The 16,262-nt window shown below is 53.4% G+C and overlaps 1 protein-coding gene across 4 annotated transcripts in view; it reads right to left on the minus strand.

The window, feature by feature from the left end:
- Positions 1-14,323, minus strand: part of EHMT1 (euchromatic histone lysine methyltransferase 1) — a 116,639-nt gene extending 102,316 nt beyond the window's left edge. For all 4 annotated transcript variants that reach the window (XM_082295006.1, XM_082295001.1, XM_082295005.1 and 1 more), the window contains exon 1: positions 14,295-14,323. In XM_082295006.1, coding sequence (XP_082151132.1) covers positions 14,295-14,315 — 21 coding nt within the window. In that variant the 5' untranslated portion in view covers positions 14,316-14,323. The remainder of the gene's footprint in view (positions 1-14,294) is intronic.
- Positions 14,324-16,262: the final 1,939 nt, after the last annotated feature.

Genomic DNA, 16,262 nt, shown 5'->3' on the forward strand with positions numbered 1-16,262 from the left:
CCAGCAGGTTGTCCTTGCAGCAGCAGACACAGTCAGAAATCCAAATTAGGTGCAGAAGTTCACTGGGCTGGGTAGACACCATCAGTCTCTTCATGGGATCCCACTGCACCTTGCAGGCCTTACCAGAGTGGCCCTTGATGTAAGGAACATGGATACTTTAGGAAACAATCCTCAAAGCAAACTGATTCAGGGATTCCCTTTGTCCCTTCTGGCACCTTCAGCATGGGGACACTGCGCCCAAGGTGTGTGGAGAGCGTCCTGATCGGAACTGTCACCCCCTGGAGCTGGGGAGGGACAGACAGCAAACACCAGGCTGCTGTGTGATGATGGCAACCCACTGCCAAAACCCACCCATGGAGGGCTGTGTTTGCTGCATCGGGCTGCCTGCAGCCCAACCCTAATCCTGGAGAACTTTGGAAGAGCTCAGAAGATCCTTCACACACGCTTGGAGTCGTTTGCTCTGCACTGGTCACAAGGATCTGGCTAACTCTGATTTGTCTCTCAAGATAAAAAACCACTGTTTAAGGGTAATCTTTGTCATGTAACAAAAACTGTCCCTCTGTGCCTGGTCTTCCTGTCACCTGCACCAGTGGCTTTAACCCTGGGGCTGCCAACAGCTTCCAGAAAGCTCTGAGAGGAAAGTGAGCCCCTTGCAGGAGTCACATTTGCTACATGGGATTACAAACCACTCAGACAAACTAAGTGGCAGCATCAGGAGAAGTCCTGGAGGTGTCTGGCTTGAAGTATAAAAGCAAAAAAATAAATCCTTTTTTTTTTTTCAAATCTTAAGCAAATCCTTCAGTGAAGCTGATGAAGACACAAAAATCCTCAGGGTGGCTTATGAAATGAGGACCAGCTTCAGGGAAGTGAGGCTCAAAGCCTGGCTCAGAGCCGGCCTCACCTCCTTGTGACCACCTGCACAGGTTACAGACCAAGCAGCAAAGAGGATGAACAGTATTTATCCACCCTCTGGATTAAAATTCAGAGGTGGAGAAGTCACATGAGCTGCTGAGGATCCCAGCACCAGAGCCTGCCTGGCGCTGGGAACAGATGGCCAAGGCTGCCAGAGCGAGACTCCACACCTCAGGAAAACTGAAGGGTTTGCTGCAACTTGATCCAAGGCCCTGATATCCATGGCTGTGGCTGTGACCTTCCAAACCAGCCCAGTATCACTGCTCAGATGTCTCCTCGTGCCTGCTCACAGCTCTGGGAGAATCACGGTCCCCTGCTCTGCTCTGCTCAGCAATGCACCTCTCCCATGGCACACAGAGCACTGGGATGTGCTCCAGCCTCACCTCAATTGGCACCTACAGCCCAGCTTTTCAATTCCAAAATAGCTTCTTCCCCATTTTACCAATAAAACAAAAGCCACAGCGAAATACAAAAAAATTCAAACAGAATGACAAATGCTGGATCTGTATCATGTAAAAAAAGTACTTTACTCCAAGGACCTGAACACTAGTCCAGCCACAATTCTGGCAACTTTTTAGCCATCCCTGATAAAGGCACCTTTGTACATGACAGTTCTGTTGAGACAGGTCAAAGTTAGACCAACAGAAATGCTCTCCTGTCACACCTGTGTTCAGTAGCCTGAACAAGCCCCAAGACTTCCCACAAAAAACTTCAGCCTGGGTACCAGCATTATACAAATACAGTCCTCATCAATAGCTGTTGCTTTCAAAATGCAAAGGAACTGCCATGATCATCCTGTCAATTATTTCCACAAATCCAGTGGATAAAAACCTGTAACTGAGGGGAAAACATGCCACATCTGCTTCTTCCTGGCTTTCCTGCTCTGCTGAGGAGGGCTGGGAGGAGCCCAGGAGCCCATCCAAAATTATCTTTATGCCATGGAAGCGGCTCACTTCACTCAGCAAGGCAAATTTTGCCAGCAAAAACTGCAGCCACGTTCAAGCCATCCAAGACACCCACACAGCGTTCTGAGGCAGCATTCCTGGATGGAGGCATGGCTCACACCTGCCCACACAGCAGGGCCTGGACGTGCAGCCCTGTTCCCAGTGTCTGTGCCATTGTGTCACCACAAACACCTCTCCCTGCACTGCTGAAAGCTCTGGCATAGTATTCCTGTAATAATTAGTGATTATTACTCTGCAGCATTAATGTTTGCAAGTCCCAAAGCCTCCTGTGTGGCCTCGTTGGGTAATTCCAGAGCAGAGCTCTCAGCAGCACAGCCCTGATCCTCTTTCTCCTGCTTTGGGTCTGCACTGGACCATGGGCTATTCCCCCATATAGCTCAGCAACTCCAGCAGCTTTGTAGGCTCCTCCCCAGGTCCATTCAAACAACCCATGCCACAGGTAGATCCCCCACCACACTCCTGAGAGATGGCAGGGCAAAGAAAGGGTTTTTAATCTGATTTTGGGCACCACATCCCTGGAGAAGCTGCTGCTGTCACATCAGCGACTCAGAAGATGCATTAGAAAAGACAGAGATGTTAACTGCTCCTCCCAGCAGCTGCCCAGACCAGCAGGCAGTGATGTGATACAGCCTCCTGGGGGGAGGGACAGATGTGCCCAGTGCCACAGCGCAGCTGGGGAGCTCAGGGGAGGAGACACAGCACCCAGATAACAGCAGCAGTTACAGGGGATTAGCTCTGAAACTCAGCTTGGGAAAACTCACTGCTCAACTCACATGGAGATTAACAATCATTTTGATTCAAGTATTCCCATGGAAAGAAACTGGATGAGCCACTGTGGTCCTTCCAACCTGATTGATTCGGTGATTCTGCGGTTACCCATTTTTTTGGGGATTCACTTGCAGAGGTGGCCTGTGCCTCTCAGTCCCTGGGCAGCAAGGGAAGAACAATCTGTTCAGACACCCAGGGAGCAGGGAATGCCTGGCAGAGGCAGGAAACCCTCTCTTTCCTCCCCGGGTGATGTGACACGCAGGGATATTTCCAGTTAGCACAACCCTCACCAAGGGCCAAACCTTCACACAGTTCTGATAATGCAGTGAGAAAACAATCCTGGCTGATTTTCCTTCCGTGCAATTTAACTTCTAGTACTGAATATAACATGCTCCTTCCCACTCCTGTGCCCAGAGCCAAACAAAACCGATCTGCTGGAGAGGGAGGTTTAAGTAGGATTTAAGAACTGCCTTGAACTCCTGGTGGCAGCCCACGACAGAGTGGATCCTACCCAGGCTGAGCAAGAGACTGCAACCACATGGGTTTGTCACATGTGGAATAAAAGAAAGCACAGAGAACTTGTGCCAAAACATTTTAAGGGCTTTTTCTCATTCAAAAAAAAAAAAATTTTTTTTAAATTACAAAGTAAACCAGCTGAACCAACCAAGAGAGCAGGGTTTTTCCCAGGGCTTCTGCAAGGCCAGATGCAGCCTGTGGCTAGGAGGATGCTGCACTGTGACACAGCAGGGCAGGGGATGCTGGTGGGGGGACCCAGCCCTTGTGATCCCCTCCCTGCTTTCCTCCACTCCCCTGCCCTGTGAAACCAGACCTGAACCTCCAGCTGCAACTGCTGTGCTCTTGCAAAGCCACGTAAAAAACCCAAACACGACAGAACAAAAAGGAAAGGTCACTGAGGTGACACTTTCAATTTTGCTTTAGAAAAGTCCTTGACAGGTTGTCAAAGTGGATTTGTTTATTAAAAGTGTATTTTTCCTAGCAAGGAGCACAGAATGTCTGTACAATAGGTGCCATAATTGCCCAGGTTTGTTAATAATTGCATTGGCTGGAACAGGATGCATTAGCCTAATTTAAGAACAAAATAAGACCATATGAAAGATCACAGATCCCATTTTCAAGGTGAATCCGAGGCTGCTATCACAAGTCCAAAGAAGAGGAGCTGGACATTCAGAGTCACACTGGCTTTGATCACAAATAGATCATACTTTACAAAGTGCTTCTAGAAGTTCTCTATTCCCTTCATCAGGCCTGGCCATGATGTCAAGGAATAAAGCCAAAAACCAGAGCACACATAACAGTGACCATTATGTAACTCGCCATCTCTTACCTAATGAAGATAATCTGTACATTTAAAAATTAACATTCAGCAGTTCTTCAACACTTCCAGTTAAAGGCTTCCAACACCAAGTCAGGCCTTTGAACTTTGGGAAAATATTACCTCTGTTTTACAGACGGGAAAAGCATCACAGGCAGCAAAACCTCAACCAGCCTTGCCTGGACACTTCTTTCACTTCTTTTGTTTAAGCTGCTGACTGCCCCATTGCCTGGGTACGCTGCAGGGAGGCTGCTCTCACTGCAGCTGATGGCAAATCCCTCCCTGACTCCTGTAGGTTTGGATCAGGTCCCAAAACTCTTTTTAATATTATACTCCCATCTGGGTAATCTTCTTCTGTCTTGGAGGGTCAATGCTGCAAACGCTGCTTGCACTGAAGTCCTGTTATCTGTCTGCTCTAATTCTGCATAGACAGCACCTCCTCAGCCCTCAGCTCAGACAGCACCACACTCACCAGCCCCAGATGCAGAGCCAGGCAGCTGCCAAGAGGGAAAAAAGAAAGCAAAACCCACAGATTTACCTTTTCTCAACACTCAACCACACAGTCCAAGCCTCATTTCGCACATGGGACCACGCTTCAGGAACCCTGGGCCACAAGCAGGTTACGCTCTGCGCTTGCAAAACACCCTCCATACTTACAGGGCAATAAAAATTAGCTTAATTAATAATACATCAGCAAGGAAATGTTAACGAGCACCCAGCGGGGGAGCAGGGACTGTTGTCTAATCTCCTTGTGTGGACTGCTTGCTTTGGCAGGGATCAGCAACTGCATCAGCATCACCATGGGGCAGGGAGGGCTCTGAGTCACCGGGGACACACGAAGGAAACATTTACATTTACATCGCTCTTTAAAGCAGACACTGTTGTATCAGGAGTTACTCTTGGCAGCCCCACGCCAACTTCCACTTGTGGCGTTTTGGTCATTTAAAGAAGAATTTCGGCTATCCCTGGGCATCCAGTGTATAATTACACACAGACACGGGGCGTCCTCCTGCAGCTCTTTGGACACATCTGCAAATTCTGCAGCTCTGCCCACGCCGGCCTTGAGCTTCTGGGTCACGAGTGGGGGGGGACCAGATCAAACCTCCCTGTTCTGGGGAGGTCACTGGGAATATCCAAGCCATTTCCTTAGGGTTTGCCCACCCTGGAGAGGCACAGCGTGCTGAGGCTCATCCCAAGGCAGACAATGGAAATCCCCCTTCCCAGCTGGTTCTCCTCCCTGTCGCAGGAGGCAGCTTGGGCACCCCACAAGTGCCAGCCTGGGGGTCACAGCCCCAAGGCAGCCCTGGAGGGGATGTGCTCCAGTGCAGCGTGGGGAGGAGGTTTCCTGCAGCCAGCGGAGCAGCCGCCGTTCCTGCCTTTCATCGGAAGCGTGGCTGGGAACAAAGGCCCGGTGAAGAAAGGCAACTTGGCTGGTGAAACTTCCAGCACTGGCCAAGGCCCAGACCTGACAGATCAGCCTCATTCCTCATCACCACCTGCCCTTCTCCTCCTCCTCCACAGCACTGGGATCACACTGGGTCGGTGCTTCAGCCCACACGCTGGCTGGGGATGGGGTTGGGGATAGGGATGGGGATGGAGATGGGGAGGATCCGAGTGTCCCATGTCATTCACACGGCCTCAAACCCCAGTTCCAGGTCAGACACGAGCCACAGTCCCAGCAGCAACAGCCACGGAACGTGCACATCCTTCCTGCACAAAGCACCAGCATCTGCAGCAGGAGGGAAAATTTGGGGCTGCTGTCACAACAGGGCAGGAGATAAATGATATCTATAAAGCAGCCTCTGTGAGGGCAGTCTGGAGGGCTGAGAAAACATCAAACCAAGAAGGTTTTAATGAAAGTCATAAATGATTAAGACCAATGTGCTCTTATCAAAGGCAAACTCCTAGAAACACAGGAACATAACCAGATCACCGGCACAAAGGGCACCTTCTATAGGGAAGGAGACAACAAAACTCACAAAAAAACCCCAAAAGAACTATGAGATAGGCATGGAGTTCACTGTGTGTGGCAGAAATCTTAAAAAAAATCTTGAAAAAACCATAAGAAATATAACTTGCAGTTCCTAGAAACCAGAGTGGAAATAAAAGACAGAATATGATCCCCCCTCGCTGGCCTTTCCCAACGCTGCACGCCGGAGGCTGCGCTCACTCCTGGCGCTGTGAATTCCCAAACTCAAAGCAGACGGCTCTGCAGTTTGTCTGCTCGCTGGTGGCATCTCCCTGGTGCAGGGGGATGTCGATTAAAGGACAGCCAGGATGGTCACCTCACCTCTCCACACATGCTCCCGGAGCTACAGGAGCTGGCACTACAGCAAGAGGAAATATTCCAGCTCATCCGAGGGCCATCTTTAAAGGAACAGTCGTTATTTGTCCTCAGAGTGTGGCAAAAAGGATTAAAAATTCCAGATGTCACCTCCAGGCCCGACGGGACACCTTATAAACAATCACCTTTGCATATTAAGAAGGCATTAAAGCACCAATCTGAATCCAGCCTAGCAAGACTGAAAAACACCCTTCCTAACCCAAAGAACAAAAGGATTTCTGGTGTATGGGATTCACGGATCCTCAACATTTAAAACACAGAGCTGACAAAAGCCATTACAAACAAGTTTTCAATTAAAAGCACCTCATGTCTTGGTTACCAGTTCAGCAGTGGTGCTTTTTGCAGAGCCTTCTGGGTGTTGATTTAATCCATCAAATATTAATAATACTCTTCAATTAATAAAATATTCAGACCCATGTTTTATATTCTCATAATCTGGAAGTTTATGTGCAAACTGGCAGGATCCTACATGGAACCACACAAACCAGCTCCCAGATCATTGTTGATGCTTTCATCTCCCAAATACAAACATTCTCTTCTTTACACCTCCAAACCCACACTTGACAGGCTGTGAATTTGCTGCCAAGCCCAGTGGACATAAGAAATGCACCAAAACAGTAACTTAATTTCTCAGGTCCCAAAAATGCAAGTGACTTAAACACCCATCTCCTATTTAGTGCAGGTCCCAGTGACCTCCAGGCTGGAGGTGCTGCCCCTTGAGATGACAAATCCTCTTCAAAAGGCAGGAGGAGCCTCCAGCACCTTCCATGAGTCCCTTCCATGTGCCTAAAGCAAAACTCACAAACAGAGAATGAACTTCAGCCAAAGCAGCCTAAAAACGTGCCTTGGGTGACACCCCAGGAGCTGAGATAATCAAGAGAGGATGAATTAAACTACAGGAAAGAAAAAGTAAAATATACACAGGGCTTTTCCACCCAGCTGCTCCCACCTGGGCTGAGCTAATCCAGCATCAAACCTGGAGTCAGTCTGGAGGTTGGGCAAAGCTTTGGAATCACAGATTTGGGACATTTGCATTCATCAGACACCAAGGAACACCACGTTTCAGTAACTCCCTTCCAATCCTGCAACAGGCATACTTTCAATTCCCAAATCAGCAGCTGGATGAAGCATGTAATTTTGAAACCCATTAATCCTTTCTAAGTCTTCTACCACGTGCATGTTTAATTTCCCACTTCTTGAAACAATATTATGATTTTTGAGAGAAGCAGAGCTTCTGAATGCTCTGGGTCAGCAGTATGAAACATCCCCAATTCCCACTGAAGCTGGATAAAGCATTGGGGGTAATTTGCCTTTTGGCTTTGAGCCTGTGGGAGAAATTACCTATTAAAACTTCCTCTGAAACTGCAAGGATCGGAAATGTGCAACTGGAGAGGAAGAAGGTAGCTCATATTCTCAAGAAGCCAGGACTTGATGCTTAAACATGAAAAGGAGGAGGGAAAAATTTATTTCACTGCACTCAAGGCTGTACTGAAATGCACCTGCAGGTCACGGCCAAGAGCCTGGGGAGACCAGGGCTCCTTTTGGCAAGACAACACGCTCAAATCCTTCTGTCCACATCTGCACTTGAGTTCCAAATTATTAAAAGTCTGCAGCAGCACTCTGAACAACTCTTACCACAGCCAAGGCCCCAGCACAGCCTGTTGCAGCTCGGACACCTGGACTGCCATTCCCTCTCCAGGGAGGTGCCCTCGTGCCCTGCTCCCTCTGGCCCTAGGGATGGCTCAGCCCATCAGGTTCATCCTGGCTGCCCCCTGCTCTCAGAAGCAATAAACATCTCATTCCTCCTCTTTTCACCAGCAAGGGCAGCAGGAGCAGGCAGTGTTGCTGCAGCATCCCAGGGCTCCTGGACTGGCTCTCCCCACACCAGAGAAATGGGCCTGCACTGTCTTTGGCACCACTGATCCCCACTCAGCTCAGCTCCCCAGTCTCTGCTGCTGCTGCAAATGCTGTACTGAGTTCACAACACCTTCTGGAGCAGGTACAGGCCCAGCTGACCCAAGGATATGTAATCACTGTCATTATTTTTATCCCTGTTCGCACAATTTCACATTTCCCTTAAACGCTAAGTCACTTACCTGGCTTTATTTTGAGTTTATCCATGTCAGCCTGGTTATCTTGCTCCATATTTACTTCCTCCCCAGCTGCACCACCTGCAAATTTCCTCCCTGTCCATGTGCTGGCTCTGCAGGATGATCAGCCTTATGCAAACAGAAGTGGACCTGAATTTTCTGCTCTGCCACTCAGCATCTCCCTGTCCTGAACTGACACTGCGTCCGAGAGCTCTCCTGCGAGAAGGAGACACTGAAAAAGGATGCATTTAATATTGAACAGCCCATCCCCGCTCCCAAGCCAGCCCCTGGTACACACAGACAACTCAGGTGGGCTCACCTGGCTCAGGACTGCCTTCACCATGAGCCAGGCAGCAGCTTTGAACCATCCCAGATGGAAACCCAGGCTGAGACGGAAGCAGACAGCAAGACAATGGTGGGGATCACGCTGGGCATTAAGGAAACAGGAATCCTCTTGGAGCAACATTTTCCACTTGAAAAGAGGGTATGTTGGATGTGCTTGATACTTTGCTATGCTACAAAGTTTTACTTAAAAGCAGGAAAGCATTTCTATTTCAGACACACAAGTACCGCAGCGAGCGCTTTTCCAAACAGGGCTTGTTCCAGGTTTATGAACTTCCCGGAGCCAGGAGGGCCACACCAAACTTTTCATTCCCTGTTGGATTTTCTTTACCACTTCAACCAGACTCCAGCCATCACCAGTGGGATGTTTCTGCCCACGCAGCCCCACACCAAGGGAGGACAGAGTCACAGGACTGCTCCCCGTTCCACCTTCGTGGTGATCTTTGGCTTCCACAACAGTCAGGAACAGGGAACTCTCCAGCCAAATGTGTCTTGAAGCACCCAAACAGACTCCTTGAACCTCTCACAGCCCTGCACAAAACACAATCCCCTCTCACCTCCTCCTTTTCTGGGATGCAGTGATCCAAACCAACACTTTGCCGGGAAAAAGAAGAGGGGAAGAGCATTTCTGGGGTGGAGAGGGGAAGGGACAGAGAACAAAAGGCCAGGCAAGCTGATAAAGAGCAAAGCCTCAGACTGGCGTTCCAGATCATTCCCTGATCATTGCAATACCAGCTGTCCTCGTGCACATTTGGAAATGGGATACCCAGGGCACTGGCACTGGTTCAGGGATGCTCGTGCCTTCCTCACCTGGCCCAGCTGCTCCAAGGGGAGGCATTCAGCTCCAGAGACTCCAACAGGCTCCCTCCATGCAGGAGCTGCTTCTTTTCCTTGTTGCTGTGGGGTTTTTGCTGGTAATTGCATCTCTCCCAGGGCTTCTGCTGACACAGCAGTGGGAGAGCAAATGCTTTGTATTCATGGACAGAGAATTAAGTGGGCAAAACTTCCCAAATGGAGACCAAGGCTCTGCTTTGGAAAGCAAAAAATAAGCCACCTTGGTCTGGGATCACCTCTAAACTAATAAAGCTGCATCCACAGCAAGGACTTTTATTACAATTTCAGCAAGAAGAAATGAAGAATCATCCTCCCCAGCCAGCATAATTATATTGGAAGAGTTTATTTAAAGTATAACCCAGGCCTTTGATTCTGCCTCGACTGACAAAACGTTCTTCAGATGCTCTCTTCAGTCACATTGGCTCAGTCACATCAGCTTAGCACAACTGAAGGGCACTTCTAAGGCTTTCTTAAAGCTTCACAAGTCGTATTTGCTCATTCCATTATTATTTAAAGTTTCTCTAGATGGAAGAAAAGGATGAGTTCCCCACAGGCCTTTGCTAGCCCATAGCATGTGAGAATTCATGGAAAAACTAGAAGTTAGCACCCATTTGACAGCGGGTAAGACTTTGCCAGGGCTGTGGGTAATTATAACCATGTTAACAAAGCAACCTCCCCAACTTCAGGAAAGTTCTAAAACCACCTTATGAGTATCAGAGAGGGGGGGGAAAAAACCACAAACACCTTCTTTCTCTGCACAAAGACACAGTTAAAATGTATTAACCTGGTGCCCCGGGAGAAATGTAACACCAGTGAAAGCCAGGTGTGCTGCCCGCGTTCAGTGCGGTGTGAACACACCTCGGTGCACTCCGGATCCCCAGGGAAGCAGCAGGACACAGCTCTGAGGAGGGATGGTGGGGCTTGGAGTGCACCAGGTTTTCCTGAGGTAACTGATTTAAACGGGATGTGAATTAAAAGCCACAGAGGCCTCTCCTGACTGGCGGGAGGGAATGAGGGAGGGCAGGCCTGAAAGCAGAGCTGCATTGTGCGACACCTGCCAGACAAAGAGTGGGAATCTGCAGCACTTCCCTCCCTGCTCGCTGCTCCAAGGCACTGCTCCTCAGCTCCTGGCTGCTCCTGTGATCCCTCCTGCACTCAGCACCTGCCACAGGAGCCTCTCTCCAGCCAGAGCCAGGGAAATGCTGTCCCTTGATGCCATGGGGAGGTCACTGAGCTGGCAGGGGGCTCAGCAGAACTCCCAGGACCGGCTGGAGGGGGATGAGAGCCGGGATCAGAGCCAGGGCAAAGCCTGAGCATCACAGCTGGCCTGAGAACTGCTCAGCCCCAGCACGGGGAGCTGCTGGGTGCTGAGTCCATCCCAGATCCAGCCGGGAATCCTGCCCGCTCTGCCGGCTCGTCGCTTTAGAGATCAAAGCTGCACCTCCAGAAAAGAGGTTTTACAGATCCGAGCAGATGGAAGGGAAAAAATGATGAAAAATGCAGCGTGACTTCTGAAGGGAACCACTTCACTCAAAGCCACACACGCACCTCGCTTCCTGCTCCAGCCTCCCCAGGTTACCACGAGCCCCAGGAAAAACATCACAGCTTGAACTTCAAACTGCACCTAAGAAGTATTTTAGGAAACACACAAACGCAAGGGCAGCTCTTCACCAAACTGATGCACACTGGAGGAGAAGCATCAGATCTGATGAACATGCACCATCATAAAACTGGCTGAGCAAGGCTCAATTCCTCAAAACTCAATTCCTTAAATTTTAAGCTTTAGTACAGTAGGTCTAAAGCACGTAACAATGCCAAACTGGACTGGATGTAAGATATCTACTAAAGAAAACCAACAGCAAAATCAGATTTCTCTGCAGCCTTGTGGTTCCTGCACCTAAGGACTGCAGCGCAGCCATTCCCCAACACAGAGATCACCTGGGGCAGGTAACAGAAGAGAACAACCACTGAAGGTCACAGGATTTAGCAAGAACTTGGTGTTTAAAGGGATTCTCCCTCACCCATCATCAACACTAAGATCTGTCAAGAAGCTGTTCTAGACTGGGAGTTTTTGTCTGGAGTTCAGTGACCGCCAGCAGAGTTGTCTGCAGGTGGTTGGGCACTCCCTGCAGACACACAGACATCACCTTCCCAACCTGCCCCCTCCCTCTTTGCTGGGAGCAAGGATCTCCTCCCAAAAACACACCTCTGCACCTCTCTTAACCAAGTGAAACAATTCCGTGTTGCATGTGGCAGAACACCGTGGATGTGGGATGTTTTTCCTTGCTCTCCCACACCAGCACTGGGGAAGCAAAGAGCTTCTCCTCCAGTCCCCACATTCCAGCCTGACTTACACCAACTTCCTCCCCTCTGGCCTCAGAGGGGTATAAGCAAGATGTGGCCTCAGACAGAACTGAGTCCATGGGGGAGGGGAGGAATTAAACTCCAAATGAGTCACTGTTCCCTCCCCATAATCCACAGCAACATCTGTGGATATTCTGCCTGACTCCAAGAGTAGTGGCTCTTAATGCTCTGCACACGGGGCAGACCCAGCCAGGGCTCCTGGGAGATGCTTCCCAAAATAAAACCTGTGTGTCTGGAGGGTTAGGACTGACCTGTACATCAGGAGTTGATGAGTTTTGAGCCAACTCCTGCCCCAGTTACAGCCGTGCCACTCTCCTGGAAGCAAAACTGGACCATGGAGTCACAGAGGCACTCAAGGGCTGATTCCTCTATCACAGGGAAAAATTAACACTGATCCTCTTCAAAAGCACAAGGGAAAGGCAGCAGGATCAGGCCAATTGTGATGGAACAGAAAACATAAAGGAAGCCTTGGACAATCTCCCAGCAACAACGATGGGAATCCTGTCTGAGTAATAAATCCAGGCTGTCTGCAGCACTTTCAAAGCCCTGCCAGTGTCACCTGCGTGGCCATGCCACAAACTTCACCCCACACAGGGCAGACGTTCCGGGCCAGAGCACAACCTTGTCAACAAGGTACTGCAGAGAGAGAGAGCTGGGAGAGACAGCGGCCAGCCTGTCACACCTGGGTGGCCACAGATCAGTGACCACACCTGGCTGCGGTCACCAGCAGCCGCTCAGCCCCAGCTCCGGTTGGTCCGTACACGAGTGTGCATCTGGATCACAGTCTGAGTGTGATGCACACCTGGATGACAGTCTGTACATAGGTGTACACCTGTATTACAGCCCGTGTACAACCGTGCACCTGTGTTAGCCCGTGTACAGTGCACACCTGTATGATAATCTGTGTATGACATACACCTGAACTACAGCCTGTGCGTGACTGCACACCTGTATTGCAGTCCATACACAAGTGTGCACCTACATTATGTATGTAATACTGTGTATGATGCACACCTGGACCACAGCCTTGCATACAATGCACACCTGTATTACAGCCTGTGAACGACTGTACCCCTGTACCGCAGCCTGTGTGCGATGCACACCTGCACGACAGTCCCTGCACACCTGTGTCACAGCCCGTGTACGATGCACACCTGTCCCATCACCTCGTGGCTCCCTTAGCGCACGAAGGCTCAGCACCAGCCCGGCTGCACTCCAGTGCTCACCGGAGGGCACGGACTTAGAGCACCTCTGTATTCTCTCGCCCAGCCGGGCAGGGCCTTGAGCCCGGCCCGAGGAGCGGTGCTGCAGCCCTGCTCGCCCTCGCCTCCCTGGGCACGGTCACAGCCCCGGCCGGCTGCCAGCCCACGGCAGTGCCCGTTCTCCCGGGGGATGCGGGGCCGGTGCCCGTGTGCCCCCGAGCCCGGCGGGGTGACAGGGGCTCTGAGGGGCTCTGCGGGGCTCTGAGGGGCTCTGCGGGCACAGCCACCCCCGGCCCGGCTCCAGCTGGCACAGCCATGCTGGGGCTGCCCCGTCCCTGCGAGTGTCCAAGGCCAGGTTAGACGGGGCTCGGAGCAACCCGGGACAGTGGAAGGTGTCCCAGTGGGACTGCATGAGCTTTAAGTCCCTTCCAACCCAAACCGTTCCATGACTGATTCTACATGCCCAGTGCGGCACGGCAGCCCCGGCCCCGCTCGGGAGCAGCCGGGCGGGTCGGCGCGGCCCAGGGGAGGCACGGAGCTGTTACTCTGTTCCCGGAGGAGCGCACCGGGAGCACCGGGAGCACAGACTCCCGAGCTGGGCTCCCCCGGGATGCGCAGCCCCGGGTCCCCCCTGCGGCTCCTCCCGCCCCGCGGGCCCGGGACCCTGCATGGCTCCCGCCCGCCGCCGCCCCGGACCCTGCATAGCTCATAGCACCGGCCCGCCCGCCGCCGCCGCCGCCGCGCCGGGCCGAGCCCCGGACTCTGGATGGAGCCGCGCCAGCGCCGCCCCGCCGCATGGGGGGGCCCCGGAACATGGATCGCGGCCCCGCCGCTCCCCCCTCCCGCCTCCGCCACACGCACTCGCTCCCATTGGGGGGAGCCCCGGAATCTGTATGGCACATACCACTGACTCACCGTGGAGGGGTGTAACTTATACAGAGTCCCGGGCCCCCCTACACACAATGGCAGCAGCTCCCACATTCTTCCCCTCAGAGGAGTTGGACTGAACCATGGGGCGGCGGGGGCACGGCCCCCCTCCCGGCCTCCGACAGAACCCGCCTGGCCCTGGGCGATACCACTCCACGCTCCCCCATCTTCCTTCCCCCGCCCGGGTAGATGGACGCCGCCGCTCTCACTCACCTCGGCATCCACTGTGGCCATGGCCGGAGCCCCGGAGCGCAGCCCCGCCCCCCCGGCGGCTCCTCGCGCCTTGGCTCCGCCCCTTGCCCCTCATTCTTCTCAATGGAGACGCTCGGCCGGGCACGGCGCATGCGCGCGGCAGCATGGCGGCCCCCAGGGGCCCCGCTGTCCGTACGGCGTCATGGCGGCGCCCATCGGGAGGTGCCGTACGGCCGGCGCGGGGTCGGGGATGCGGTGACACGGGGACAGCGGTGACACGGGGACAGACCCCGCGCTCCCCGCACCCGCAAACCGCGGCTCTTCACTGTTCCTACCAAGAGCTCCGGGTCCCCAGCATACCCCGAGACTGCGGGGGGAAGGGCAGCCGCCGTTCGCAACTGAGCACAGAATGAGCTTCCCAAACTTTTAGCAGCACCCAGCACCAGAGCTTGCCGGAAAACCTACACAAAATCCCTGCAAGATCCCAGAACGAGTCAAAAAGTCCCTCTGTCTTTCCTGCCAAAAAGATAACCATCGAAAATCACCTCCTTTTGTAGCTTCTCCCACATTTGGGTCGTTTTCAGCCCAGCTCGTGCAAGATTTTTGTGTCTGTGTCACCTCAAGTCAGGGATGGGGCAGAGGGAGCAGCTCGCCCTGGCTCTGCCCCATAGAAGGGTGACTTCCAGCCTCTTCACTCCCTTTCCCACACCCCGAGCGCCCACAGCAGCTTCGACCCTCCCAAACCCCACAGGACCCCTCCTTTAATGCCCAGGCCCTAAACCCATGATTGTAAAACAATTATGCCTTTTACAGCTCTCCAGTAAAGCAGAAAATAGCACAAGGAGGGAGATAAACACTTGCAAGGGCTCATTGACCCCACAGTTGCCCTCAGAAGCCACTCAGGGGACGTCACACCTGCCCCAGGGAGACACAGGGATGGGCAGGTACTGCTGCACCAGCCTCCTGGACAGAGCAATCCGTGTTTCTCGGAGGGAAACAGGAGCCTCTGAGTGCTCTGAAGTCAATTTACACATTTACTATCCACTCTCTGGAGGATACACACCATCCCTTGGTCCTCAGGCCGCTCTCCTGCAGCCCCAGCTGTCACCTCGCTCCTCTGAGTGGCCAAATGGACAGTTCTGTTCCAGCTCCTCCCGAGGAGCAGCTCGGATCTCTGCTCCCTGGGCCAGGGACAGCACCCAGGGAGCGGCTGGAGCTGGGCCAGGGCAGGCTCAGGCTGAGAGCAGGGAAAGGTTCTTCCCCCAGAGGGTGCTGGGCACTGCCCAGGCTCCCCAGGGAATGGGCACGGCCCCGAGGCTGCCAGAGCTCCAGGAGCGTTTGGACAGCGCTGCCAGGGATGCCCAGGGTGGGGCTGTTGGGGGGTCTGTGCAATCGGGCTGGATGATCGCTGTGGGTCCCTCCCCACCGAGGACATTCTCACTTTGCCGGAGTCTCTCACCCTGCAGCGCTCCGGGCCGGGGGCAGCGGCCATGGGGAGCCCTTGTCCGGTGCTGGGGCCAGGCCGGGGTCACCCCGCTCCCGCCCCACACCTTCAGCCCCTGGCCCCTCCTGGCACAGCTGTGCCAGCCCCGGGGCCGTCGCTGTCGCGATGCACGGAGTGACACCGGGCAGTTCGTGCTGCTGGGGCGGCGGTGCCCCCGCTGCCCGCTCACACCGCGGTGACCCGCCCGGGCTTTGGGACGAGCTGTGACAGCAAAGCGCCGCAGCTCTGCCGGAGCATCCGCAGCGGGGCCAGTCCGGGCTGCGTGTCCCTCCCGGTTACCCCGGGCCGGTCCCCACGGGGACGCCCGGACCCCGCGGGTGCCGGGGAGCGGAGGCACTCGGGGGGGGGTGTGAGGGACCCCGAGAGGCTCCCAAAGCCTCTCAGAGCCTCGGGCGAACCCCCAGCACACGGCGAGCGGCTCCGGGGCCGCTCCGGGCGCTGCCGGCCCGGGAGGGGAAGGAGGCGGCGGCCCCGGAGCGCGGCCC

This window comes from Coloeus monedula, assembly GCF_965178545.1.
Source record: "Coloeus monedula genome assembly, chromosome: 21".
Taxonomy (NCBI): domain Eukaryota; kingdom Metazoa; phylum Chordata; class Aves; order Passeriformes; family Corvidae; genus Coloeus; species Coloeus monedula.